This window comes from Filicampus tigris, chromosome 10 (genome assembly GCF_054856515.1).
Source record: "Filicampus tigris isolate MCC_2025a chromosome 10, RoL_Ftig_1.0, whole genome shotgun sequence".
NCBI classification, from domain to species: domain Eukaryota; kingdom Metazoa; phylum Chordata; class Actinopteri; order Syngnathiformes; family Syngnathidae; genus Filicampus; species Filicampus tigris.
Genome location: NC_141226.1, coordinates 13,801,251 through 13,828,388, shown reverse-complemented (window position 1 = coordinate 13,828,388; position 27,138 = coordinate 13,801,251). Strand labels below are relative to the sequence as shown.

The 27,138-nt window shown below is 40.8% G+C and overlaps 1 protein-coding gene across 7 annotated transcripts in view; it reads right to left on the bottom strand.

Moving 5' to 3' along the window:
- Positions 1 to 27,138, bottom strand: part of LOC147140922 (neuropilin-1a-like) — an 82,133-nt gene that overhangs the window by 40,775 nt on the left and 14,220 nt on the right. For 3 of the 7 annotated variants that reach the window (XM_086042575.1, XM_086042576.1, XM_086042577.1), the window contains 2 exons: positions 21,056 to 21,202; positions 6,919 to 7,093 (listed from right to left, as the gene is read on the bottom strand). In XM_086042575.1, the coding sequence (XP_085898701.1) occupies positions 6,919 to 7,093; positions 21,056 to 21,116 (236 nt within the window). In that variant the 5' untranslated portion in view covers positions 21,117 to 21,202. Of the gene's footprint in view, positions 1 to 6,918; positions 7,094 to 7,288; positions 7,879 to 7,995; positions 8,046 to 21,055; positions 21,203 to 27,138 lie in introns of those variants that run through there. The other 4 variants (XM_086042573.1, XM_086042572.1, XM_086042574.1 and 1 more) reach the window with 4 other exon arrangements.

Below are 27,138 nucleotides of genomic sequence, written 5' to 3'. Positions count from 1 at the left end.
GTAATCTGTATCATACTGCCCTCAGGTGGCCAAGGCTAGCAAACCAGAAGGAGCAGCACAATGTCCACTGAAGTACAAAATTACAGTGTGCTTTTTTTCTTATTAAAAACATTTTTTGGTGGGGGGTGGGGGCTTGTACAAATTAACAACATATTCATCCATTTTCAATGGAGAAAGATGAAGCAGTATTCACTTTTCAGCGGGGCATAGTTTCACACATTCAGGGGACACACCCGCCGCATTTGAGAACGGAGACAACGGCATGATTTGTGTTTATTTCACTTTACAGGAAATTTGAAAATGATACAGTTTATAAATGTTTTGTAATGTTGACAATGTGACACTGAATGAACAATTTCCTATTGAAAAGAAAATGTGCATAAGCGTGTACGTGTCGTGTGTACGCGTGCACGTGCGTTTCCCGATAGGGGGTCGCCCCTGAGGCGTTCCTAGCAGATAGACACGGCACATTCCTCCACCACAGAAGCAAAAACAAGGCTTGATTGTCCATGCCACTTAATGACCACCATTTTGGTGTCTTCCTCTCCGTCATGCTTATTTAAGAGAAGTCAAGAGTTATGCTCTCGATGGCCTAATAAAAGAATAAGAGTCTCATGACTGGATGACATTCGCTGCCACAACAGCCCGAACCACACATTTATATTTATATCTATTGCATCAGACCAGCGGTTCCCAACCAACGGGCTCCGGACCGCTAGGGGCAGGCCATTTGGTAGCGGCCGCAAAAAAAATATTTTATTCATCATCAGAGTATGAAAGAAGTCCGATGGCTCTTTCCAGCGATTCACATCACTCGCTTAGCGGCTAGCTGCCACTGCTCACAACAATCGCCGTATAATATGTCAGTTTGATTTGAGTTTTTTAACATCGTTAATTAGCGATTGAATATGATTTCAGAATGGCGTTGTGTTGATGTTGGTGGCAACAGTTTGGGATGGAAAGTTAAACTTAAACTGGCCTCCAACGATCCAGTCAAGTCAAGAAGACGAGTCAAGTCAGCTGCCGCGCCATCACGCGTTGTTAGTAACAACTTCAAAATAAAAGCATTGCAAAGCAATGTCCATGTATTCTGTATTTGGTAAGATTTTATTTTGAAATTAGAACGTTTAATGCACACAAGTTATCAACACATTATTTAAAGGTGAAGTCAAGAATATGTTCACAGCAGGTCGACTAGTTGAAACAGGGCATTCTGATAAATATTGCGTTTGTGGAATAAGTGTTAATCCACTCCATCCCTGCCATCTCTGGGGGCGGCCATTTTGTATTCTGTCGACTGAAAATGATATCACAACTGCTTGCAACGACCAATCACGCCTGACCTGTTTTCTGAATCTGAGCCGTGATTATTCGTTGTGAGCAGTTGTGATGTCGACAGAAGACAAAATGGCCGTCCCGAGAGACAGCTAAAAACGAGTGCATTTTGCTGCTTAACTTATATTCCACAAACGCAAAATCAATCAGAATGCCCCGTTTCAACTAGTGGGCCTGCTGGGAACATATTCTTGAGTGTCACCAATAATCTTTGGATTGGATTAGAAAATTTTGTTTTGAGTAGGTTATTACCAATACAAGTTATGCGTTCACCAAACACTCTGACTGATGTTTCCAGGTAGCCATCACTGTTTTAATGTACCAGGTGTCACCTGTCAACACTGAATTCTGATCTTGTGTTCTGCTCAAATGACTGAAAATGAAGAAATCAAGTCTTGAACTCTTGATGGCCCGATAAGAGAATGAGAGTCTCATGACTGGAGTACATTTTCTGCCACAACAGTCTGAACGACATACTATATTTATGCTTGGACCATGACTTACAAGACATAAAATAATTTCATTATAAATTTCAGTTAGGAGGCAATTATTCACAATGAAAGGTAGATTTACACTTTAAAATGAGCACAGCACTTTGTTTTAACGAACCAAGTATTGACTAACAATTTAGGAATATGAATTTATGATATAAGCATATTATGAACAAAATGTACATTCTGCCAAACCAACTCTGGTTAATCTATACAGCCCATCATTACTTTGTTTTAATTAACCTACTATCCACCGTCAATTTTGGATTATTAAATTGTGTTTTGAAAAGATCAACCGTCAAAAGATATGTTTTCACTTAACCGAGCCTGATTGCGTCTGCTACATAGATGTCCACATGACTTTATTTTAATGAATCAATTGTTGTCAACATTGGAATCTTAAGTCTTTCTTTTAGCAACATTTATCAATTTCAAGTGTGGCAAAATGATTTTATTGTATGCAGCAGGATATCCTGAAGGCATGACAAGTTCACGTGAAGAGGGAATAGGAAGTCCAGTTTGAGGAATAGAAAGTGACTTGAGGAGCCCACAACCGAAAATAACTGTTTAAAACGGGAGGAAAAGTAGCCATGGATTGGTAAAGAAGGGGGAGGTCACCAAGGGTGTTTCACAGTCATGCCGAGACGTTAGGATTATGTCCGAGCATAATCAAGCCACTGCCGTTTTAGTGCCTGTTGGTATCCATGTTGGGATTGACGATGCCTCCCGTGGGAGAGAGCGGTGGCTCAGCCAATTACGGAAAAAAAGACGTCCTGAATTATCCCGCCACCGACGCATGTTCCCAAACGGGCACCTGCGCCGTTTTTTTTTCCCCCTGCCGCTCGGCGAGGATGGGCACTTTGGCAGCGACGCTATTTCAGACGTGGGATGAGACCAACGTGTTACCGCCGCCGTCTGCTCGCTTTTAACATTGACGGAATGAGAAGGGAATCATTGGAACAAGACCCGATTTCCGTTTTTGTCTTTTGAATAGGTGAAGCCAAAAGGCGTTGATCACGTCTTGAAGGCCACTTGCAGCATAGGTCCTAAATGATGAAAAGGATATGAAAAACTGAATGGATTCGAGAGATGGATAGATAGATAGATAGATAGATAGAGATAGATGGATAGAGATAGATATAGATGTAGAGATAGATAGATATAGATGTAGAGATAGATAGACAGATAGAGATAGATGGATAGAGATAGATAGACAGATAGAGATAGATGGATAGAGATAGATAGATAGATAGAGATAGATGGATAGAGATAGATAGATAGATAGAGATAGATGGATAGAGATAGATAGATAGATAGAGATAGATGGATAGAGATAGATAGATAGATAGAGATAGATGGATAGAGATAGATAGATAGATAGATAGATAGATATAGATGGATAGAGATAGATAGATAGATAGAGATAGAGATAGATAGATATAGATGTAGAGATAGATAGACATAGATGTAGAGATAGATAGATAGATAGATAGATAGATAGATAGATAGATAGATAGATAGATAGATAGATAGATAGATAGATAGATAGATAGATAGATAGATAGATAGATAGATAGATAGATAGATAGATAGATAGATAGATAGAAAGATAGATTAGCAGGTAATTAATTTAAGGACATTTGAAGCCTTTGCTCATATGGTGAGTAACAAGGTAAGATTTCCAGGCTACCAATGAAGACCACACTTTATTACCCGTTATTTGAATTTGAATGGATGGATACAAAGAGAGATGGACAGGAGTTTAAAAAAAATGTAATGTCATTTGGAACAAACACACGGTTGTTGTGGGAGGAAAGATTTTATTTCGAAGTGTCCCTAAAGGCAACGCCAGCATAGAGCGATTAAAACAGAAAAGATAAGGCAATTACCAGCTATTAGATGTGGATATAAAGCAAGCTAGATAGAAAAATGAAACATCTAATGACATTCAGAACAATCACTCAGTTGCTGTGTAAGACAAATTGTGACTGTCCCTCAAGGCAACATCAGACAAGATGAAGCGGAACAAAAACTGCGCATAGATTGCGAGCTGATCTGGGTCTTGTCTTTACCCCTGCTTCTCTGCGACATATTTGCAACGTTTGACTCACTCCCAAAAACAACGGCAATGCCGCCAAGTCAGAAAGCCTCGAGCTACATGTTGCCTTCATCATCCAACACAAACACACAACAATGTAATCATGAAGGAGGCCGCCTCAAACCACGAAACATGGAGCTGCTGGGTGGGCTATGGAACAATCATATACATAAGACTTGAGCAGCAAAGTAAATACAAAAAGCCAATTGGAATTCTGAAACTTGTGAGAGGAAGCACATGCTACACGTCATGATAATATTGGAACACAGACCTTAATCAATCAGAACTTGTCCTTTAGTTTAAAACAATCATTTCTGTAATGTGTCCCAACACTTGGAGAAACTGCATTTTCAGGTTGTCGTCTCCTGTCCGTGTCCCAATACTTGTGTCCAAACTTCCCATTTTCTTCACTTTCACTTCATGAACATGGCTCAATAGTTTAGTCGAAACTCCAAATGTTCTACTATTTTTCACTTACTGGAGGTGCGATTTTACTTTTGTCCAATGACTTAGTAGTTTCTTCAATTTGATGTTCCAATACTTTAGTCAGAATTTAACACTTTATTCCACATCCTGTACGTGTCCCACTATTATTTTTCCAAACTCAACATTTTTTTTTCAGATTCGTTTTTGGTGTCCTAATAATTTTGCTCACATTTTCACTTAGGTGTCCTAATTCTTTTGTCCAAACTCCACATTGTCTTCAATTTGTTCATGTGTCCCAATACTTTTGTTCACATTTTCTTTCGTGATGTCTCAATACATTCGTCCAAAGTCCACGTGTTGATTTCTTCCCTATACTTTCAGTGTCTCAATAATTCTGGTCAAACATTTTTTTTTCCACCACTCAAGCCAAAAGAAAGTCTTGTTGTTCTGTACAGATGTTCAAACATACCTTTACCCCCTCCCCTCCACGTGTCTTCGGGTTGACCCCAGACACACACGCAGAAGTTGACATCAAAAAACAAGAGCCCTTCTTTATGGAGTGTGAATGTGTGTGTGCAAGTGTGCATGCGTGTCCGTAAACTAGGGCTCTTGTTTTTTGACGGCGGCTCCTCTGTCTTCTTTAAAGGCTCCATAAAGGCCTGGTGAGTAAATCACAGCCACACAGATGGTCTTCCCTCCACTACTATCGGATCGCGTTACAGACCCGTGGGACTCATAAGCATTAGCGCTGTAGACGCTTTGTACTTATTTGTTTTTTTTCCCTCTCTCATATTTTGTAATGATCTAGTGTGTACGTGTGTGTGTGTGTGCGTGCGTGCGTGCGTGCGTGGGCGACACAGTGAGCAACAGTGCAACTATGCCATAACACCTACAATGTGATGAATCAGACCGCATTGGTTTTCATCGTTATGGATGTTAATGCTACTAAGACAAGAGTTAACTGTTGATCCCATTTGAATTCTGTTGCTAACCAAAAGAGCAGCACCAAAAGGAGGCATCTCAACAGAGTCTCTCAGATGAACTCAGTCTTACTTCGTTCTTAGATGAGATTGTGAGTCCCCGACCTTTCTAAAAACCAGAGCTAGCTTGGGTATGAATTAATTCGAAGGGCTACCAGTTTCATACACACTTCTGAACAAATAAATTTGCTCAAATGACCTTGAAGTTCATGTTATTATGAATAATTCATGATGATTTATGTGAAGATATTGATCATTGTAATGGCTTCTCAGAAGACTTTGGTGATGACGAGCGTTCCGGTAGCCGTGTGATTGTTCCACAGTTGTGTGTCCATGTTTGTGCTACGGGGAAGTTACGCTGCTTTATTCCCACCCAATTCATCTTGTTCCCTGACATTTCATTTCTCCAAAATAGATCCTTTTTCCGAGTAGACACTGATATGTGGTCGCTCCGCAATGTTTTGCGCATCCATATTTCTGGTCCAGGGGACAATGTTACTTATCTTGTTTCTTGATATCTTGTATCATTTCTCCAAAGTAGGCCCGTTCTTTCCAGTTGACTGAAATGTGGTAATTCCACAATGTTGTGTCCATTACTGTTTGATCTACGGGGTACAACGCCACTAATGTGCACTACCCAGTCTGTCTTGTTTCTTGATGTTTAACTTCATTTCTCCAAAATCACCCTCTTTTTCTCAGTAGATGTCTTTTTGCTCCACAATGTTGTGTGGGGTCGATGTTTAAGTTCCAGGAAGCTTTTTTCTCGAGTAGACTCTCGACATGTGGTCACTCCACAAAGTTGTGTATGTCCATGTTTATGCTGCACAGAACTACGCCTCTTAGTCGTTCCACGCAGACAGCTTCATTTCTTGATGTTTTGCTTAATTTATCCCAAACAGTCCTATTTTCCTCAGCACGAACTTGACATGTAGTTGCTCCACAATGTTGTGTCCATCAGTGTTTGCGTTCTGGAGAGCTACGCCACTAATTTGTGCTACCCAGTCTGCCTGGTTTCTCAACACTTTGCTTCATTGCACCAAAACAATCCCTTTTTTTCTCCAGTAGATATTTGGTTGCTCCACAATGTTTTGTACATCCACGCACTGCCATTTATTACTTCAGCCAGTTTACCTCAAACAAAGTGTTATTTGTTCTGTCCAACATCCTGAATTGAGCTTGGAGGTTGCGCACTATTTTGAAACACTCATCTACCTAGATAAGACGGTCAAAATTCTCGGTATGACACAATACATGAATACAGCTGAATGTCTAAAGAGAGCATTATCATTTTTTTTAAAGGCTGAAAGTTCACTTTTAAGAGAAATGTTCTGCTCTAAATGTCCACAAAAGAGCTCAACAAAGACACTGTTATCCACTGTTATCAGGCCAGGAAGCGCAGAAGCCTCGGAACCTCATTTCCTTCTGCAGATGTGCACCCCCCCTCATCATCCAGATTCACCCTGCACCCCCTTGTGACAGCTGCAGTGAGGCCCTGCGACCAATGGGTGGCAGAGCGACCCGCAGTATCAAGATCGTGTGAGTTAGTTTGTGAGCCCGCGCGTTCGTGCATGCACGCGTCGAGTCTTACTTGCAGTCTCGGTCCTCCAGGTCGAAATGCGGGTTGAAGTTGATGAGAATCTTCTGACCCTGCTCGGGTGCCGTGATAACCCAGGCGCACTGCTGCGAGGGTGGGTAGGCGCCGGGGTAACCCGGGGAGGTTAGGTAGCCCGGGGAGTGGATGTCAATGGCTCCGCCGCACTTGTCTGGAAGGTAACGTCACAGTAAATGTCACTATTTGACGTTTCACGTGAATTCAACATGTATAACATGCACACAAAGTAAGGAAACCGCGCGCGTCCTCTGTCACTTGAATGGGTTCCAAGTGGCAATTTGAAACAGACTTGGACTACACGTATGCCGCGGTGACATACACTGACTGGAACCCGATCGGAACGCACCAGTCTGGGTGAGCGCAGCCGCCAGGACGACCTGCGTGAGCAGAAGACTGAGGAGGAGGACCCAATGCGATCCAACGCGCGTCCTGCTGCTCCGCTGCAACATCCCGACCGAGAAATTCCTCCTCAAAATATTTGCCAGGTGTCGTCCACAGAGTAATGATATTTCACATAAATAAAAAAAGTGGAGAAATGATCTCAAAGTAAGAGGTCCATCCTCAACTTGACAGGTCCAGGGAGGAGACTAATCCAAGGCGGAAGAAAAAAAAAAAAAAAAAAAAAAAAGAGCAATTCCGTTAGGTCCAAGCGGCAGGTACACGAAAATAAGCTTCGGTGACCGGGGATACCTCCTCCCAAAGCGGGCATAGGAAATCCGGAGCGGCGGAGCGGAGACAAGCGACCCTCTCGCCAAAGCGCCGAGGCAGACAGTCACAGCATCGCCCGCTCGCTCACCCGCTCGCCTCATCACTCTGGAGCTTTTTCTCCGCCCCCCTCTCCATACGTCACGGCGCCGATGTCGGGGGCAAACTGTGGAATTTCCACTCCCACAAATCCAGCTGCGAGGCGGCCACCGACGAACAGGAGCGAGGCTTCTACGTGCGATGGAACACCCATAGAACCGTCCACCAACAATCAATACGTCTCTCTTTCCTCCATTTTGTTCCTGTTGCGCCTTTGCAGATGTTATCAAAACTACTAAACGGACTCACCTTGTACAATTATTCACAAAGTCGTACTTTCAACAAGAACGACACTCATTAAGACCTCTATTAAGGTTCTGCTAGTAACACAAATAAAAATAATCGTTTTAAAAGTTAAAAAAAAAAATTCCGCTGTATATTTACTTGGTAAGCTAACAAGGTACTTCCGGTTTCTTTACATAGATGTGCAGGTGGCAGGCTGAGGGTGCCATTTTAAGTTGATTTTGGGGGTGGATTGTCCCATTATTGCCCATGGTGAGTTAAGTTGCGTTCCGTTTAAACTTAATAAATGACATCATGACAGGTTTCTAGGACTATTGATTATTTTTAAATGCAAATTATTGTGAGCCACGTCCTCCCCAAAACGAATGGATTCTCTCTGGGTCAAAGCCGCAACCCTGGATAAATTTGAATGGAAGTGGGCGGCCTAATTGCGTTTGCTTTCCTGTAGGCTCAGAGTGGAAGCATGGAAAATATGTTACTGTAAACCGAGTTGAAGCAGAACATAGGCGCAAATCACAGTGTTGGTTGGAAGAGCTATCTATCATCTTTTAAAAGTCAAAAGTTCTGACTTTTAAAAGATGATAGATTCCATTTCAACCTTGAAAAGTACTTGCCAAGGATGGCACTGCACAGGGGCTAAAGAGTGCTATAGCCCCGTCAGAAATCTGTGTAGCCACAGTTAAGCCCTCCAGAATTTTATTTTATATTCTTCCCATCCTTTATTGTGCCAAGGCACATTTAAATTTGAAAAATCTCACGGCACACCACCAAACAAACCTGTCACAAAACGTGCATATAAATGCCAAATATATATACTTTCTGCCATCTAATAGAACATAATTTATTGGTTTTGTCTGTCTCTATCAGTCACTGGCATAGGTAGATGAACAAAGAAACATGATTTGTTAAAAATAAAAATAAATTGTTCCATTAAATGAAATTTGATAATTTCCCACAGTACACCTTAAGAGCTCTCTTTAGCCATGCCCAGTACTAGCACTCAACTAATGGCAGACATTAATTTTCCAGACAGATGGCATTAGAGTAGCAGTTTACTTGGTTGGTCACTTAATGGGTACGCAGATACTCCAGACACACACATATTTGTGTACAAACATGAAAAAGTATTTTTTTGTCCCCTTTTACAGTTTAATTAAACTTTCAAATGAAGAGTATAGTTATGACCCCACAAAATCCAATGGGTTTCTCCCTCTACAAATTTGTACAGAAGTACCATTTGCTGAATTGGCAATTAACACACAAACCATCAGTAATATATTGGTAACATAACTTAATACCTTGACATTGTATAGAATTCATTTATTGATTTATAGTTGTTAAAATACTTGTACATTCTAAATGTGAGCCATTATCGGAGGACATGAAATGACTATTGTTATATTGAGGAGCAGTAGGATATATTTTATTAAAATGTTTTTATGAGACTTTTTTTCTTCACTTATTGGCTTGTTCTTGAGATATCCATTTCCAAATGTCTCCATGCCACATTGAGCTACATTTAGAATTTTGATATAAAACACTTGCGACAATAGCAGTGGCTGAATGTTCCCCAAGATGAATATGAGATGTCCTGAAAAGTGTCTAATCACATTGAAAGCAGCAGATGAGCCAGAATGGATCTTGTCCTTTGACCATCTTGAACTTAAATCAAGGATCAATAACACTTTCTGCCATATTGATGGATGCTGATTGTGAGAAAATCGGGTTAACTTGACAAAAGCCCCAACATCAACGTGAAGGACGACGGTCAAGCTCACCGAGGAGTTTTCGTCTAGCCATCATGTTTCCCATAATGCTTTGGGCCTGTTCTTAAAAAAAAAAAAAAAAACCTCACCCCATGACAATTTTCTTTAAAGCAGCAATCATTGATCACAAAGAGATTACATTAGCAGATGTTTAAAATGAATGTATGTGGGAAGGATTATCGGTCAAGTAGACGTGCTGTAGTGAGCGATCATCTCTCATTGGTACATTCATCTACCCATCCTCCATCTACTTTGTATTTTACCTTTCTTCTTTTTCCACCATTGTCTCCTATAAACCGTACAACTAAATTCTAAATTATATGTGTATATATATATATATATGTGTATATATATATATATATATATATATATATATATATATATATATATATATATATATGTGTATATATATATGTGTATATATATATATATGTATATATATATATGTGTATATATATATATATATATATATGTATATATATATATGTGTATATATATATATATATATATATATATATATATATATAAAACATTTGAGGAAAAAACATAGAACATATAGATGGTGGCTGGTGGGCGCTGACGCTAATTTAAAGGGGAAGTCAACCAAAACATTTTTTTTTCCAGAATATGTTGTATGCAGGCCCACTAGTCTAAATACGGCATTTAAGTAAATAAACCCCCTGGCCATTATATGCATAAATACGGTCATAGAAATGTTGCTATATCCTTTTGTAAAAAGGATTTAAATGATAATCCAAGCTGCCAGATGAAATCATGTTTCAGTGTAAATGACAAAGAATCAAATGAGGAAGTCTAAGCGAATGCCATTTCTCACCATTTAGTACAATTTAATACAATGTTATGTAATCCACATTACACCCCAATCAAATTTAAAATGAAATGAAAAGCTATTGATTCAAGACAGCCCATAGAGCCCAGAGTCAAAGTTAATATGAGATCTGTGCTTGGATTTGATCCACATGTAATCCGTTTATAATCCAAATTCAACTAATGCCCTCAAAATCAGATCAACTAAAATTTCAAGTAAACATTTATGGACTCAGGCCTGACAGTAGAGGCCAGAGTCCCCCAAAAAACATGCTGATGCAAAGTTCTGCAATCTGTGTTTGGATTCGATCCACATGTAGACTTTTTCTAATACATATTAAAAACATTTGTCTTGTCTCAGCATTCCACTGTATAATTTTTGGGACATTTTATACGGCAAGAGGCCTGTTGTAGATGATATACATTTTTAATATTTCACGGTGATATTGTTTATCTGACATGTGCTACCCAAAATAAACTGGCCTTTGCTTGAGTTCCCCAAGGAAAGAAAAGATCATGAAACGTTTGGCAAACGTGACTCTGCCAAAAAATGCAGAAAATAGTAAGCGATAAAAGATGTTATTTTCTTGTCTGTTTATCGTCATCAACATGTGCATGTCTATATCTCCGCCGTAAGGCTTCATTCACGCACACACACACACACACATGCAGAGGATGGAAGGAAGGTTGCGTTTGTGTACTGACACAGTCACGTCGCAGTAATTACAGGGGGTAGCGACAGTGATCCATTAGCTTCGAGAGACAGGCGGCAAGCAGTAATGGCGGCGGACAGGCATCTCATACGCACACACTGCTGTCTGAGTGTGTGGGGGTGTGTGTGTATGTATAAATATATACATTTAAAAATAAGACAACCTTTTATTACACAACCACAAACATGCAATCAGCCCCTGACATTAGTTTCACCTATCAACATGAAGTTTGGCTAACATGTCTATAATAACAGGACGCACAAAAAAGTCACAAGGACCCATGCATGAAAGTGAACACTAAAGTAGTTTGAAGCCACGGTTTCACACTCAGTTGTGTCCCGCTGGAAAGTTTGAGAAAAAAAAAGAACAAAAAATTGGCCTTTGACAAGTTTCGCCAATCATTATGAGCTCGGTTGGACATGTCTTTCTTGGGGAAAAAAAGTCAGGCCCTGACAATGAATTCTCCAATCAATATGAAATTTGGCGGACATGTCTATCATAATATGACGCAAGGATCCATGCCTGGAATTGAACAGGAAGGCTGCCATTTTGATTCAAATCAGCTGGTTTACACTCCATCGCTACCCTGGAAAGCTGAGAGAGGGAAAATAAATACATAAATAAGCCCCGTCACAAATGTCGATCATTAGAGGACAAACACAAAAAGTCTGAAGGACTCGTTTATTAAACTGAACAGAAATTTTGCAATTCTGGTTTGAACAAAAGGACTCTGAATAATGCACATTCTTAACATTTATTAGCTAAAGTAGCCTGAATATTACCATTTAGCATAGCTTAACTTACTGTATTTTCCAGGCTACAAGCCGCACCGTTATATAAGCCGCACCCACTCTAATTTTTAGAACATTTAGGAAAAAAACGTAAATAAGCCGCACCTTTATATAAGCCTCACCTATGTATGATGAAAGCTTTTATATTTACTGCATTTACACAACGATTATGAACTGTAAATGTACATGTACCTGAGCAGATTCTTTCCTAACAGTGCCTTTTAACACTGCAGCAACGTTTCTGATTAAAACAGAAGAGGACCAAGAGAAAATAAACAGTACTTATCTTCATTTCACTGCCGACTGCCGCTCCAGTTTGTCAGCTAATGTCCACCAGACTCCACCATCTATTGTTCTACTACATTCTACATATGCGCCTTTCTTGTTTTATGTTAATAAACTCAGCCAATCTAACACACGATGTGCTAAATCAACAATAGCATTTCACATCGAAACAACAGAGCAGACGTAACATCAGCCAATCGCATTCATGTGCACTTCAGGGACCTCTAGGAAAACATCAAATCAAAGCTTTACAGTACCTAATGCATAACCTAGTGCATGGCGCCCTCTCCTGTTGAACTCCAGTCAATGGGAAATGTATTGCATTGAATTGTACTGTCATAGCGGTTAGAGCGCCCCGAGCGGTGGAAGAAAAATCCACAGAATAGCCGCACCGGACTATAAGCCGCAGGGCTCAAAATCTAGGGAAAAAGTCGCGATTTATAGTCCGGAAAAAGCGGTAATTTAAGGATGACACGCCAGTGACCCCTAATGGGACAAGCCGAAAGGCAATGAAGTAGAAGCATTGCTGTTTTAACTTAACATTTCAAGGCTAAAGTGTCCTGAAAAACGCAAGGTAGCTAATCTTTTGAGCATAATTTAGCATAGCAGACATTCTATGGTAGCGGGCCACGGACCGGCGGTTTGGGACCGCTGGCCTAAACAATGGGTGTAAACCTATCTTTGCCTCACATTTATGAGCTAATGTGCTCAAAATATCAGTTTAGCATATCTTTTGCCTAGAGGCTAACAGCGCCTAAAAATAAAAAATACTGTGGACTCAAAAACATGAGAAAAAATGTAAACGCAAAGTTGACATTATTGTATGATGTCATATTTCTGTATTAAATGGGTCGAAGCAAAGTTTGGGATTCTTGGTGCAGCACATTTAGGTTCAAATGTTCACAGATTGCTGGGGAAAAAAAACTCAGTGGCTTGCATTCCTCACACGCCGTATTTTTAGGGACAGCTGTTTGAAATTTCCTCTTGGGGGCTTTCACTGTTGGAGCTGGGCCAGGCCTCGCCTTCACTCGGAACCCTTGCCAACTTGGCACCAAGCAGCTTTGATGCCAACATTTGACACATGTGGACTATTGTACAGTCTAAATATATAATTGATAATATCAAAACTGTGTGGTACAGCCTAGCTTTGTGTGGAATGGCTAATCCACAGCTAAAAAAAACACACAAAAACATTTTGAGAGCTTTCCCACACTATAAAACACTCCACATTTTGCAGATATGTTCATTGTGGTGAAAATTTGTAGAGGTCACGGACTTAACCTATTAAGTTGGCACAATTGTGCGACCCAGAATCTAAGAAAAATTCAGCCACTGAAGCGAGACTCACTTGGCAACGTCAAATTTGGTAGGCGTGTCTAAGTAGACACCGAAAAAAGTCTCAAGAACTGATGCCATAAAGCAAAAGTAGGCAACATTTGATAACTCCCCATACAAAACAAAACACCAATAATAACTTGTGAATTTTGTGGGAAAATCCAGCCCCCATGGACAGCTTCACTTAGCAACATGAAATATGGCGCGGCATACATCATAGTAGAACCACAAAAATAATATCTCGAAAATCATGCTGGAAAAAAAAGAACAGGAAGTTTACCAAGCAAACATTTTTAGGTCATTTTGGCCATTTCCAAGAGTCCTACAAGGACGAACTAGTTTTACAGCTTTTGTCAGATTTTTTAAATTTGAAGTAAGTGCAAAAGACTAATGAACAATGCAAAATTGAGAAAGATTTGACTTTTTTTCATTGCGTATGGGAGGAGCATGGAGGAAAAACCGAAAACTCTCAGGATAACTCAGTTCATGATTTTAGGGAGGGGAATTCACCCCGAAAAACCAGTTTGACTTACATGAATTTGAGTAGACAAGTATATCATAAGTAGACCCACAAAAAAAAGCCTCAAGAAGCCATGTCTGAAAAGATGCAACAAGTCGTCCATTTTGTTTCAAAGCTGACATTTGCGGGTGACTTTGGCCATTTACAGGGGTCTTTCAAAGTGGACCTCCTCCTGGACACTCCTGATGCTCAGTCCAACTGCAGGTGTGATTAAAGTTTTTCTATTTTTCACCATTTTTCTAAAATGGTCCTACTCTTCCAGCCTACAGATGTCTCGTATTGGCGACAGCATGCGTCCGTACCTGTCCAAAACACTCGTTGGATGCATGTTAATCCTCCCGCAACACTCCTCCACTTATCCTACGGCCCAATAAGGCACCACCATGTCTCCTTACTGTACATAAAACACAAGTTCGAGCTGCCTGATGATGTGAACTCCCTCTAACATATTTCAAAAAGCTGTAATAATCATGCCTCTCTATATAAAAAGATGGTGAAAAAAAACGAGTATAACATTCCCAACAGCAATAACCTCGGCGAACATTTGCCTTCTTCACATCACCAAGATGGCTACGACGCAAATCAAGAGCAGCCCACACGTCCTAAATCACTTGGGGGTGGGGGGGGTGGTGGGGGGAGGCTACTTGGGGACTGACAACATGTTCAATTTTCCACCCGCCTTGCCTCATTTTTATTCCGAGGGTGATGCCCGGTGTCACGGCGCAGCGCTTTCAATCCCAGGCGGGACAAAAGGAGACGGGAAGAAGAGGAGGATGAAGAAGAGGAGGAGGGTTAGAGGTGTGTCTTTTGTCTCTGATCAACTCTGATGGCTGCGCAGTCGATGGATCAGTCGCCCGTGAATGAGACGATTGCTTCCCGCACTGAAACTCAACTGGTTGCACTTTCGCAGCCCCGAAGACTCTTTTGATCAATGGATCGAATCAAATGAATTGCCAAACAATTACTTCTGTGCAATAACACCAAATACACCATTTTGGAAAGTGCGGGCCTATAAATCATCTTAGACTGCCGACTTCATCATGGCACGCTGATTCTCATGTCAACAATGTGATTTTTGCGGCCTAAACCGATTGTGGTAGAAAGATAAAGTAAACAAAGCAGCAAGCATTGAGGACCTTTTTCATGGAGAATCCTGCAAATGATTATCAAAATATGATATGCTCAGGCCACGTTAGATTGCAGGGACAAAATAGCTTCACAAGTTAGCGGGGGCTTCATGTATCTCCACATTTCCTGTATGTAAGGGGTCTGGAAAAGTCTGGTATTGAATGAGTTTTTAATGTATTGAGAAGCAAATCTGTGAATTCACTTGTGTCGCAATTAGAGGGACACCCACTGGCGAATTGTAACCCCCCTGCTGCTGAATTTTCAACAGGCGTGTATTTGTTTGTGTGTGAGCGTACCTCGGGTTGTGCTTGAGGGGGTCCAGACAGTTTAGTGTCTGGGATTTGACGGGAAAACATTTTATATATGCGCTCCTTCCGCGGTGGCATGCATTATGAATAAAGTCTGCCATCAAACCATCAAAGCTACAGCAGACCACAAAGCTAAAGTCAGGTGGGGAAACATGGTCCCCACTACAATTGGGACCAAGCCCTGGTGCAAACAGGCAACAAAAAAAAAAAAAAAAAAATGCAAATAACGGACGCCCCCCTAAAAACTGATCTGATTATAAAAAAACAAAAGGCTTTACAGATGTTTCGATTTCACGTGTACATGCGCCTGAACTCTCTTCCTGCAGCCTTCCCATAACTTCGGCTCAAGGCTAAATTTAGCATCTTTGTGACATCCAAAAAATAAAGACATAGGGGAAAAAAAGAAAAAAGAAATCAGAACTTTTATAAGAATAAAAAAATAATAATCATGAGTTGCAACCCTAGAATCGTTAATGGTCATTTTAAAATCCAGTCTGACAGCTCGGAAAGGTAACATAAAAGTACACGCACACACACGCACACAAACACACGTCTCCCCAACCACAAGGTCTGTTATTTCCTGCCGTTACCGGCGACAGCTCCCTCAACGCCATCGATTTATTGTCGGCAGAGTGACATCACAAAGAGTATGTGAGAGAGCGATCGAGATGGCAAAGTGAGAGATGGCAAAGTGAAGCATAGGCGAGTGAAGGATATTATTGATCTGGTGCAGACGTTTATTATCTCGCTATCACATAGTAACGGATGGAAAGAAGCAGGAATGGCAGCGTGGAGCTTCTGCTCAATGTGCTGATGCTCTTCGATTTAAAAAAAAAAAAAAAAAGGTATAGAGGCACGAGACGATGAGACGCGGCAGACGAGTTTGTGTAAATCTGGATTACGTAAAAACTGTGGACAAACGACTGAATGTTAGAAATTGTCTGGAATGTTTGTTCAAAGGAGTCAAGGCACCTGCTTCGGGAAAGCGTAAATTCAAATGAGCGAACAGTTTTAATCAGCATATTAAGGCCGTTCAACTTAATGGACAGGAAACATCACACGTTATTATTTTGTGTTTCTAATCTGAGATGCGAAGAAGACCAGGAAATTTTCAGTTCGTTATTCGACTCGATAAACAAATTCCAAAAAGTTTTGAAAGCAAACTTTTTTTTTGGTGCTCTGTCTGCTACATAACCACTTTTTAAATCGATTTATTCGAGAAAGAAGGAAAGTTTGAAACCTACACTATTTGGAAATTCAAGTCCTGTCTTGAAACCTTACTTTGAAACACTCGAACGCCCAGAAGGCCGTCATTTGACTACTTATGCTTTACATTTGACAATGTAAAATTTGTGAAACCTCCCACAAAACCAACACTTGCCTTGAAATCCTACTTTGAAACTCTAACACATGCTAGAGAACCTAACTTTGAATCCTAACCCTGGCCTTGAGACCTTATTTTGAAACCCTAATCCTGTTTTGAAACCATACTTTAAAAACGCCCAACCAGAGAAACCTTCCACAAAACCAACACTTGCCTTGAAATCCTACTTTGAAACCCTAACCAAGGCTAGAGATTAACTTTGAACCCCAATCCCCGCCATGAAACCCTATTTTGGAACCCTAAACCTTGCTTGATGCTAGTATAACATCGAAGGATTGACCTGGCTTTACTGAAATTTATGTCAATGTGTAGTGTATTATTGTAATCCCCCAGCCCACCCACTCTCCTTATATGGACATACTGTAGCCTTTGATTGTACACTAATATCATTAGCGACAGGTAGCATGTCATATATTGACTTCTTCGTATCCATCAGCTTCATCAGCAGCACCTCGGAGTCGGGCGCTAATCGAATGAACGTACGAGTGGAGGACTTTTTGATTACGGAGCAGCCGATAAATAACTCCCGCAGTGAAATAATCCAGTGTAATTGGCGCCGGGAGCTGACCTCACATGTTAGCGATGCGCTACATGCTACGTGCCCCCTTTCAAAGAGAACCTCATCTGTCCGCCAACAAATGAGGTTCCGCTCTCTGCTCCTTGTTGCCACGGCAACCGCTCGCCCGGCTTCTGCCGTGCTGGCTGCGTTATTAATCTGTAATCCCCCGTTGTGGCAGTCACCTACCTGCCCACTGTGTCGCCACAGCGACAAGGACACCTCTGGAGAAAAAAAAAAAACAAAAACAAAAACAAAAAAAAAGGGACATTCGACCCCCTGCAATACTCAACCCATCCCCCCCCCCCATCTGAATGCCTACTCTGCGGCATGGCAGCCGTTTCCATGGTGATGCCGATGATTATCGCACGCACACACCAACAGGTGAGTGCCGTAGTTGCGAAATATATCAAACAATTTCTTCAATATTTACCTGAATGCAACACAAACATGCACACATGCATGAAAAGTGGCCTAGTGTACTAGTATCTGTCTAGGTCTTGGGATCTTGTCCTCCATGTTCAGTTTTTGGTTTTCTAGTGTCATAGTCTGGTTCGTAGAGTTGTAGTCTTTAATGCCTCGATCTTAGTGTTCAAGCGTTCCGTGTGTTCTATTATCAGTGTTCTACTAATCTTCAGGGTCAAGTCCTTTGCGTCTGGTGTCATTTTCTGTTTTTAAGAGTTGTGGTCTTTGTGGAAGTTGGTCAAAGTTTGTAGACAGAAAGGCAAAGCCCGTTTAAAATGATAGGTGGACCGGCCTATGGGCGATTACTATTTGTACAAAACGGCCGGACAAAACGGCGGGTAGACGGACGGCGGAATGGTATGCCGGCTGCAGGTGGAAAGCAATAAACGGCCCAGGAAATTTTTGTAAAATGGCCAGCTCTGGTCTTTAGTGTCTAGTTTTGAGTGTTCTAGTTCCCGCTGTGTAGCCTTGGTGCTCAAGTGTCATTGTCTGGTCCTTCTAGACCCGGGCTCCTCAAGAGCCACAATCCAGCAGGTTTATCCCTACGGCGACACACCTGTTTCAAGTCATCAGCTCATCAGCAAGATTTGCAAAAGCCTGATAATAAGCCTGATGATTTGAATCAGGTGTGTTGCCGTAGGGATAAACCTAAAACAGGCTGGATTGTGGTTCTTGAGGACCGGACCTGGTCTAGACTATCGTGTTCTCGTCTTGTGTGTCTCCTTTTTGTCCATCAGTGTACTGCTCCTTTGTGCCTAGTTTGTTATGTTTTCATTCTTATGTTTCTAGTACCAGTGTCCAGTGTTTTAGTCTTCAGTGTTTAGTACTTAGTATTCAAGTATCAGTGACTACTTCTTGTCGTTCTAGAATCAGCATTTACATATTAGTGTTCTATAATTTTGTGCCCAATTCTTAATGCACTAGTGGTCACCTTGGGTCTAATTCTTAATGTTGAAGTCTTCGGAGTTTAGCTCTTGGTGTTATTGTCTGTTTTTTTGTTTTTTTTTTAGTTTTTCTAGTGTCGTTATCTGGTTCTTAGTCTCAACTCAACTCAACTGTATTTGTAAAGCACTTTAAGGCAACCACCGCTGTATACAAAGTGCTGTGCATGGAGCAAAAGTAAGTCATACAACAATAAACAAAAAAAAAAAAAAAAAGAATAATGAAGATAATAAAAAGCAACAAACAGTCAAACCAAAACCAAGTCTCACACTGCGTAGATGTAGTGTTTTTGTAACAGAGTCTAGGTCTTAATGTTCCAGCGTCCGTGTGTAGTTATTTGTGTTTTAGACTCGGGTCTTTATTGTGTTGTAGTCTTGGTTGTCTAGTTCTTGATCTTTAAGTTGTTAATGCGTCGCATATTTGAAGTGTTGTAGTTATTGATGATGTACTGTTTCCCGGTGTTGTACTTCTCGGAGTTTAGTGTTCGGCTTCTAAGGATCCTATTTTTCTCAGTAGTTCATGTTTTACAGTCGCTGTCATCTCAGACTAAGCTCAAGCCGTGTCGATGACACAAACACACGTTGTCACTCTTGGGATAAACGAGTCCTTTCTAAACGGTGTCATTAAGATGCCGCCCACGTCATTAAAAAGCCGGCCGGCCGCGGGAAATCTCCACGGAAGTTTTCATTAGATTTGATTATCCGGCAGAATTAAAATCCAATCTCATAAATTAAACAAAAAAGCCTTGTGAGCTTTGTCTGATTTCCCTGGCGAGGCTGAAGATCTTTTCAGCACATAATTACGTCTTTCAACCAGGATTAGCCACATTAAATTGGAGAAAAAAAACATAATGGAGCAAATGAAAACCACAAAAGAATAATAACGTTACTCTTTGTTTACACGCAGCAGCATGTGACTATGAGACATACACTAGCTGGACAAAAGTCCAAAATCTTTTAGGTGTCTCAATAACTTTGTCCAAAGTTCATGTTTTCACTTCTTGGGGGTGTCCCAATACTTTTGTCAACATTTTTTTCTCAAGATCTTTGTCCAAAATCTAGCCCTATCTGGAGTCGAAATAATTTTGTCCACATTTCCTTCACTTTTTCGCGTCGATGTCTGAATGCTTTGAACTGCATTTTCTTCACATCTCCTGTCTTGGTGTCACAAATCCCCCCCCCCCCCCCCCCATTTGCTGCATCTGTCCCACTACTTTTGTCCAAACTCCTCATTTTCCTCACTTTTCACTTCCCCTCATGGCGTCCCCATACTTTCATCTCTAATTTTACTGTCTGTTTCCCAATACTCTACTTCCATTTTCTCCACTTTTCAATTCCCATTGTTGTCCCAAAACCTGTCACAAAAATGTATCGTCTCTCTGTTTTGATAATCCGAGTAACTTCCTCCTCCTCCTCCTCACCGCCATCCTCATAGTTCCCAGTGACAGCAGCTTGCCTCGTAATCCATTTACATGCTGCATAATCTCATTTTTCAACACGTTACTCAACGACAGCGGGACTACAAACAGCAGTCGGAAAGTAAACAGTCGCACACGTTACTGTTAAAGACTGCTAGTTCACTTTGAGAAAATGGTGTTATTAAGAAATTGGACAAAATGTCACGTATACAGATGACTTCAGATGCCGTGATGTGCTCTGGCACTGACCAGTTCATATCAATTTTTTTACAAAGTCATTTTGAGGAAAAAACAATGTGGAAATTGACGATTACAAAAAATGAGATTTTCCTTGCAAAAAGCAATGGAAGAAAAATGCGCGGACACACACACACAGTATATACGTACATATACACGCACACACACAAACAGATATACAAAGTACATATATGTGTGTGTGTGTGTGTGTGTGTGCGCGTGTATTTATTTTTTGCCGTCTTCTCAGTAACCTCCCCTAACATTTGCACATCCAAGAACATAATGTGCAATTTCATCACAGAGTCATTAGCGGTGCATCACTAACTAACAAGATGGCCGCAGCCCCCCTTGGACGGCGGAATATTTAAACAGTTGGCATTTGAGAGCTCACCACTTGTCATCCTCCTCTCTCGTCTGCCGGAATGCATCTGGAACGCCGCCAGCAAGCTCATTCAGAAAAATCAAGTCCATCCAGCTGTGACTCCAATTAAATGCCGCACACTTTTGTTGGGGGGCTCATCATCACAAGTTACCACACCTAGAAAACATGTTGCGTACGTTAAAATTGCAAGTTGCCTTCCTCGGATGTTTACAAAACACATAGTTGGTTGAAAATGGTAAACGGACTTGCACTTGCGCGAGCAACTGGGGGTTCAGTATCTTGCTCAAGGACACTTCAACATGGTCACAAGGGTTGAGGATCAAACCTACAACCTTGGGGTACTACTGAGCCACGCTAAAGCTAAAATAATAGTCTAGTTTAATGTTTTTAAAAAATCCCCCAAAACGGACACTGACATGAATTCAACATTTTCTTTTGTTGTCAAAAACCTTGTTTGTCGAAGACTAAGTTGACTTTGATGTTAATCCAAACATACATCCTTTATTAAATGAACATTTTCTTAATTGTGCAGATTAGGTAAAATCTAAATGATTTTATTTTTATTTAAAAAACGCTTTTGTCTCTTATTCGGGTCATGGCAATTTGCAGGTTGAATTGAGGCAAATGGACGCTTCAAAAAAAATCTTTTCCTGAAAACGTTCCAAAATGACTAACGCAATGATGCTATTACACTAACGACATTACGCTTCTTGAAATTGCCTTTGATGTTTAAAAACAAATCATGCTGAGAGAAGGGAAACAGGGAGACACAGACATTTTCCAGGAACTATCAGTGCCTGTTATCGAGGCAGTACTCATGCAGTTAGGCCGTTCCTGGCCGCTAATCGAGCATATTTTCACAGATCAAACCATTCCCGCCACAAATAACAGGCTTGTGGGCCGTGTCGATGGGGCTACGAACGCCCATCTGGCCGGCCGGCGGGTCCGGTTGGAGGTTGAAAGTGCTAATTAAGTTCTTTGGAGAGGGCCGCCTGAGAGTCCCGCTGTGCTTTTCCCAGCCGAGTCGCTGGTTGCCAAGTGCATCATGAAGAGACAAACGCGCCTCCAGAAAGGAGAAGGACAAGCGAGGTGTCCTCCGCCATCTTTGAGTGTCTCCCCGGCACAACAAGCGCCAAACCCACGACTCCAATTAGAGAGGATCTGGGTGGTTCCGAAGATTTAAAAAAAGGCAATTTGAAGCTGTGGATTTTTCTACAGCGGCACAGGGCTCCATTTTTTCAGGCTTGATGACAAGCAGGAAAAGGGCAAAGTGTTGAGACCTTGACAACAGGAGGCTCTGCATTGTTTTTGTGCGTTTGCTGGTTTTATGTTAACGGTCTTTGTTTTTATATGCCTGATGCTATGTTATGTACAGCACTTTGGTTGTTTTTAAAGGGCTCTATAAATAAAGTTGAGTTGGTTGTCAGGTCATGTCATCTATGTTGCTTTTTTCCACAAAAATCTGAAATATGACATTACATTTTTAATTGTAATATTTTTTTATCCTCAGAACAATAATATGGAGAAAAGAAATTAAAGTATAAACAGAAACATTTCGCCCCCAAAATTGAACTAATTAAAACAGGTGATTCATTATCTTGACATTAGAAAAGAAAAAAGAAAAAACAAACTTCCTTTTTGCTTGAACTATGACCTTCAAAAAGATGTGGAAGCTCCATTTTGAGCGGAATTTGTTTTTTGATCTATCAGTGCTTATTTTCTAGACAGCACTCAAGCAGGTACAAGAATTCAACTAATTGATGTCAAAGTGCCTTCGGGCTCATATTGTGAGTGTCACAGCTCACCGGTTTTCTGAGTTTGGTCTTGTAACTTTTGCAGTGTGGGCAGTATTGCGTCAGTTTCAGTCGACCGAAGAAGGCGGTACAGGACAAAATGGCAGCCCCCTCAGATGAATGTCAATTTAAGAGATTAATCATCTTAATTCTTATTCAGACTAGTGGGTGCACATAGAATACATTGTGCAAAGGATTTTTGTCTTGAGTCCCCCTTTTTTTTGTAAAGTATTTTTATTGACGTTTTTCAGTTATGGGATGGGTACATCTGGCCAGGAGACAACAATAAAAAATAAATAAATAAATAAAAAGACGGGTCCCCCTTTGAAGCTACAGTGCTTAGCTTCTATTGCCCCCTATGCTGAAATTCCGCATTACAACACAGTCTCAACTTTGATATGACGTTGGCAATGTTTTTATTCTGTTCTCACAGCCGATGATGGGGAAAAAAAAAAAATATTCTTCAGAAGAGGTCACCGCATGATTATTTTTTTTTCTGAAGAAAAGCCAAATATGTTTAGTTCACTTTTTACAAACGGCAGCCAAGGAGCCGTGCTCGGCCCATTGCGAGGTAAAATACATCGTTACCGCTCCGTCATTTTTGGTGTGCCGGCGCGGGTGTGTGTGGGTGTGTGTGAGATATTGCACCTCTGTTCCAACAGACCTCTGGCTCGGAGCAAAGTCATGACACTAAACAATAGGCACACACTACATTAAGAAAACACTTGATGCCAAATGCAAAGTGATGCAATACAAACCTAATTACATGTTTATTTGAAGATTATATCAGCCAAATGATCTCTCCAGTTATTACCAGCATGATTATATCACGTGTGTGTGTGTGTTTTTATCATCTGAACGCAGCTTATTGGATTTTAATGAGAATGTGAGGAACGATGCAGTAAATCAGTGACTGTGGGTCCATAGCCAAAAAAGCGTTATTAACGCCATCATCGGTGCCATCTTGTCTTTGTGTTATTCACGGTGGACTTGAAATTATTACTCGGCTTTTGTCCACATTGTGCTCTTTTTCTAATTCCTGGACATTTCCTTCACTAACCCAGTACTTATGTCCAGACTTGTCACTTCCCGAGGTGCCCAAGTATTTTCGTCCAAATTTCTTCGGTTCCTGTAGACGTCCCAATACTTTCGTCCACAGTCTACACGTTTCCGTGTCCCAATTCTTTTGTCTTCTGTTTTCATTTCCTGTTAATGTCCTAATGGTTTTGTCTGGACATCACATTTTTCACTTCCTGTATGTGTCCCAATGCATTTGTTGTTATTTTCACTTCCCAGATACGTCCCACAACTGTCCACATCTTCTCTCATCGTAATATTATGTTATCAGTGTACCAATTTGTGTTTCCACAAATTCTCCATTTTCTTTACTTCCTGTATGTGTCCCAATATTTTTGCGCATGTAACATGATGAGTCGATTGTTTTTACATACAAGGGGTGGTCGTACACATTCAACCCCCCGCCCCTCCCTTTTCAGAATAAATTGAAGCATTCTGTGGCCCCGCCCATTCGTTCAGCTCCAGGCTAATTTTATTTCAATTAATTAGCATAAAAGAGCATGTACACATTGCCTGCCTGCTCCGCAACCCCACAATAACACCCCACCAGAGACCCCCCTCGACGCCAAGGTATGCAAATGTTAATTAGGAAATGATGCATTGCACGAAGCTTTAAAGTAATCACGTCCCCGAGGAGCAAGTTTTACTATAAAACTTGTCTCATGTTTACTAACAAACTCGGAATGCGTACAGCACACGGCGACATTCATTCATTTAATCGATTAAGATGAGTTTAGTTGCTTGGGTGATTTTTTTTTTTTTTTTTAAAGCAGATTTTGTACTTCAAAGTGTTGCTGATGTTCCTCGTTTACACCAACAACAGGGTAGTGAACAGAGGAGCTAGTTTACAAAAATAACAGACAGTGTCTTTCGACAATTTAACGGCATTTTCGACCACTCTTGCAAATATTTTAATTAATTTAATTTCCACGAAAAAATGATAATGTGAGCGAAATCATTTTCACATTGTTTTGCGCATGACAAAACACAAAAATAAAAGAGCTTGGTGCTCCCACACCCAGTTGAAGTTTACGGTCAAACTAAACATCAAATAAAGAGAATTACATGTATACTCAACACAATCGCATAGCTTTGATTTAGGATTGCTCCCAATATCTTAATCCTAACTTATAAGGGAAAATGGAAGCTAACCAGAGAAGTCAAGTTAGCCTGGGTGCTAACAAGATATTGACCTTATTATACTAACGCAGAAGCCGATATTAGCTGACAAGCAAACATTTTGCATTGAATTGTTTTCAATGACATCAACTCCACTTGTCACATAATCAATTCTAATCAATTTGTCCAGACATAAGTCTTTTTTTCCGTCCATTTAAACAAGTAAGCATTGATTAGCGTCGTGCTAAGCAGGTTAACGGGCATCTCGTGACAGGAAGTGAGATCGTTAGGTGACGCCGTTTGCCATGTTGACTAAAAATAAGAATGTGACAATAAGAAAAAAGCTTCTTGATGTCAACGATAAATAATGTGATCAACAATGTGACTTTTCTCTGCTCTTAACTCATTCACTGCCAAGGACATATTTATTTGTCTTTTCACAGTCCAGCTATTCAATTTCAGAAACGCATTTATATATTTTTTTTAGGGTAAAAGAGGGTCTGAAAATGTCTGGCACTGAATGAGTTAAATGGACACTTCATTTGGTACATTGATGACAACCACTACAAGAGCTGTGTGGAACATTTGGGAAAATCATAAATACTCTTTAAAATAATACATTTTAAACCATCCATCCATCCATTATCTGTACCGCTTATCCTCACAAGGGTTGCGGGGCGTGCTGGAGGCTATCCCAGCTGTCTTTGGGCAGTAGGCGGGGGACACCCTGAACTGGTTGCCAGCCAATCGCAGGGCACACAGAGACAAACATCCGCACTCACAATCACACCTAGGGGCAATTTAGAGTATCCAATCAACTTACCATGAGGAAATATGGGAGGAAACCGGAGTACCCGGAGAAAACCCACGCAGGCACGGGGAGAACATGCAAACTCCACACAGGGAGGCCGGAGCTGGGATCGAACCCACGACCTCTGAACTGTGAGGCGGACGTGCTAACCAGTCGGCCACCGTGCCGCCACAATTAAAACCAATTAAATAAAATTGAAAAGATAAAAATCCATAATTTTGTAACAAAATGTAAAAAGCATTTGAATTACACACATTAAAAAAAATACCGTAATACTATTACACACTACAAAAATATGAATATATAAAATAAAAATGTACATGTAAAACAGCTTTTTAGATACTGTATTCAACAAACAGAACTTGCCAGCTTTTGCCGACGGTGCAGATGCCAGGTCTACGAAACTAGTGCCAAGCGTGGCCAAGTTAAGCACCATGAATGCTGTCAAGATTCAACAACGTGACTTACGAGGTAATATTCCTAAAGCGTGAGGGGGAGACCGGTCATCCGTCAAAGGATCAGCTGTCATCACCCCCCGGCAATAACAGGAGATTATTGACGCATTATTGATGCCGCCTTGCATCAGTGTTACACTTGAGAGAGAGAGAGAGAGAGAGAGAGAGAGAGAGAGAGAGAAAAGTATATACTGTATTCTCATATCCAGAGGCGACGCGCGCTTGTGGGCTAATCGTCGCCTAAAAAAAAAAAAATTAAAAAAAAAGTTGATTGCATCTTGAATGCAGACATAAAATGAGATGTTCAATCTCTTTGGTTAAATGTCATCTTGCTTGGCAAATGTCAGCAACGCAACCTTTGCTTCACCTCCCAATTATTAGTAGTGCGGTGCAACAACACACAGTCAGGCTTATCATTGTCGAGGACGAAATGAAGACCCATCAGACGCTGTCACTCAAGAAGGCGGCATCATTTTTAGCGCTACTTTTGGAAAGCAGATTCTTGTTAGATGTACCTAATGAAGTGGCCAGCGTATGCGGCAGACGGGGAAACATCAGGGGCAATTTTGTTTTGCGTTCAAGTGCATTACAAAATTTGTTCCCGGGATTACGGTTTACTTGCCAATTATTGTTGATTATTTGGTATTGTTTAGTGTTTTAAAAACAACAATTAATCAATGTCAAACGAGGGATTTTTGTAATCACCAACCTTTTTGAAACTGATTCAGTTACTCGTTCGGTCAAGTACAAGCAGATGTTTGCAATTGTCTGATTTTGATTAAACACAAGGTAATCAGTCTGTTTTTAGGAAGGTCTTTAAAAAAATCATGCTGAGAG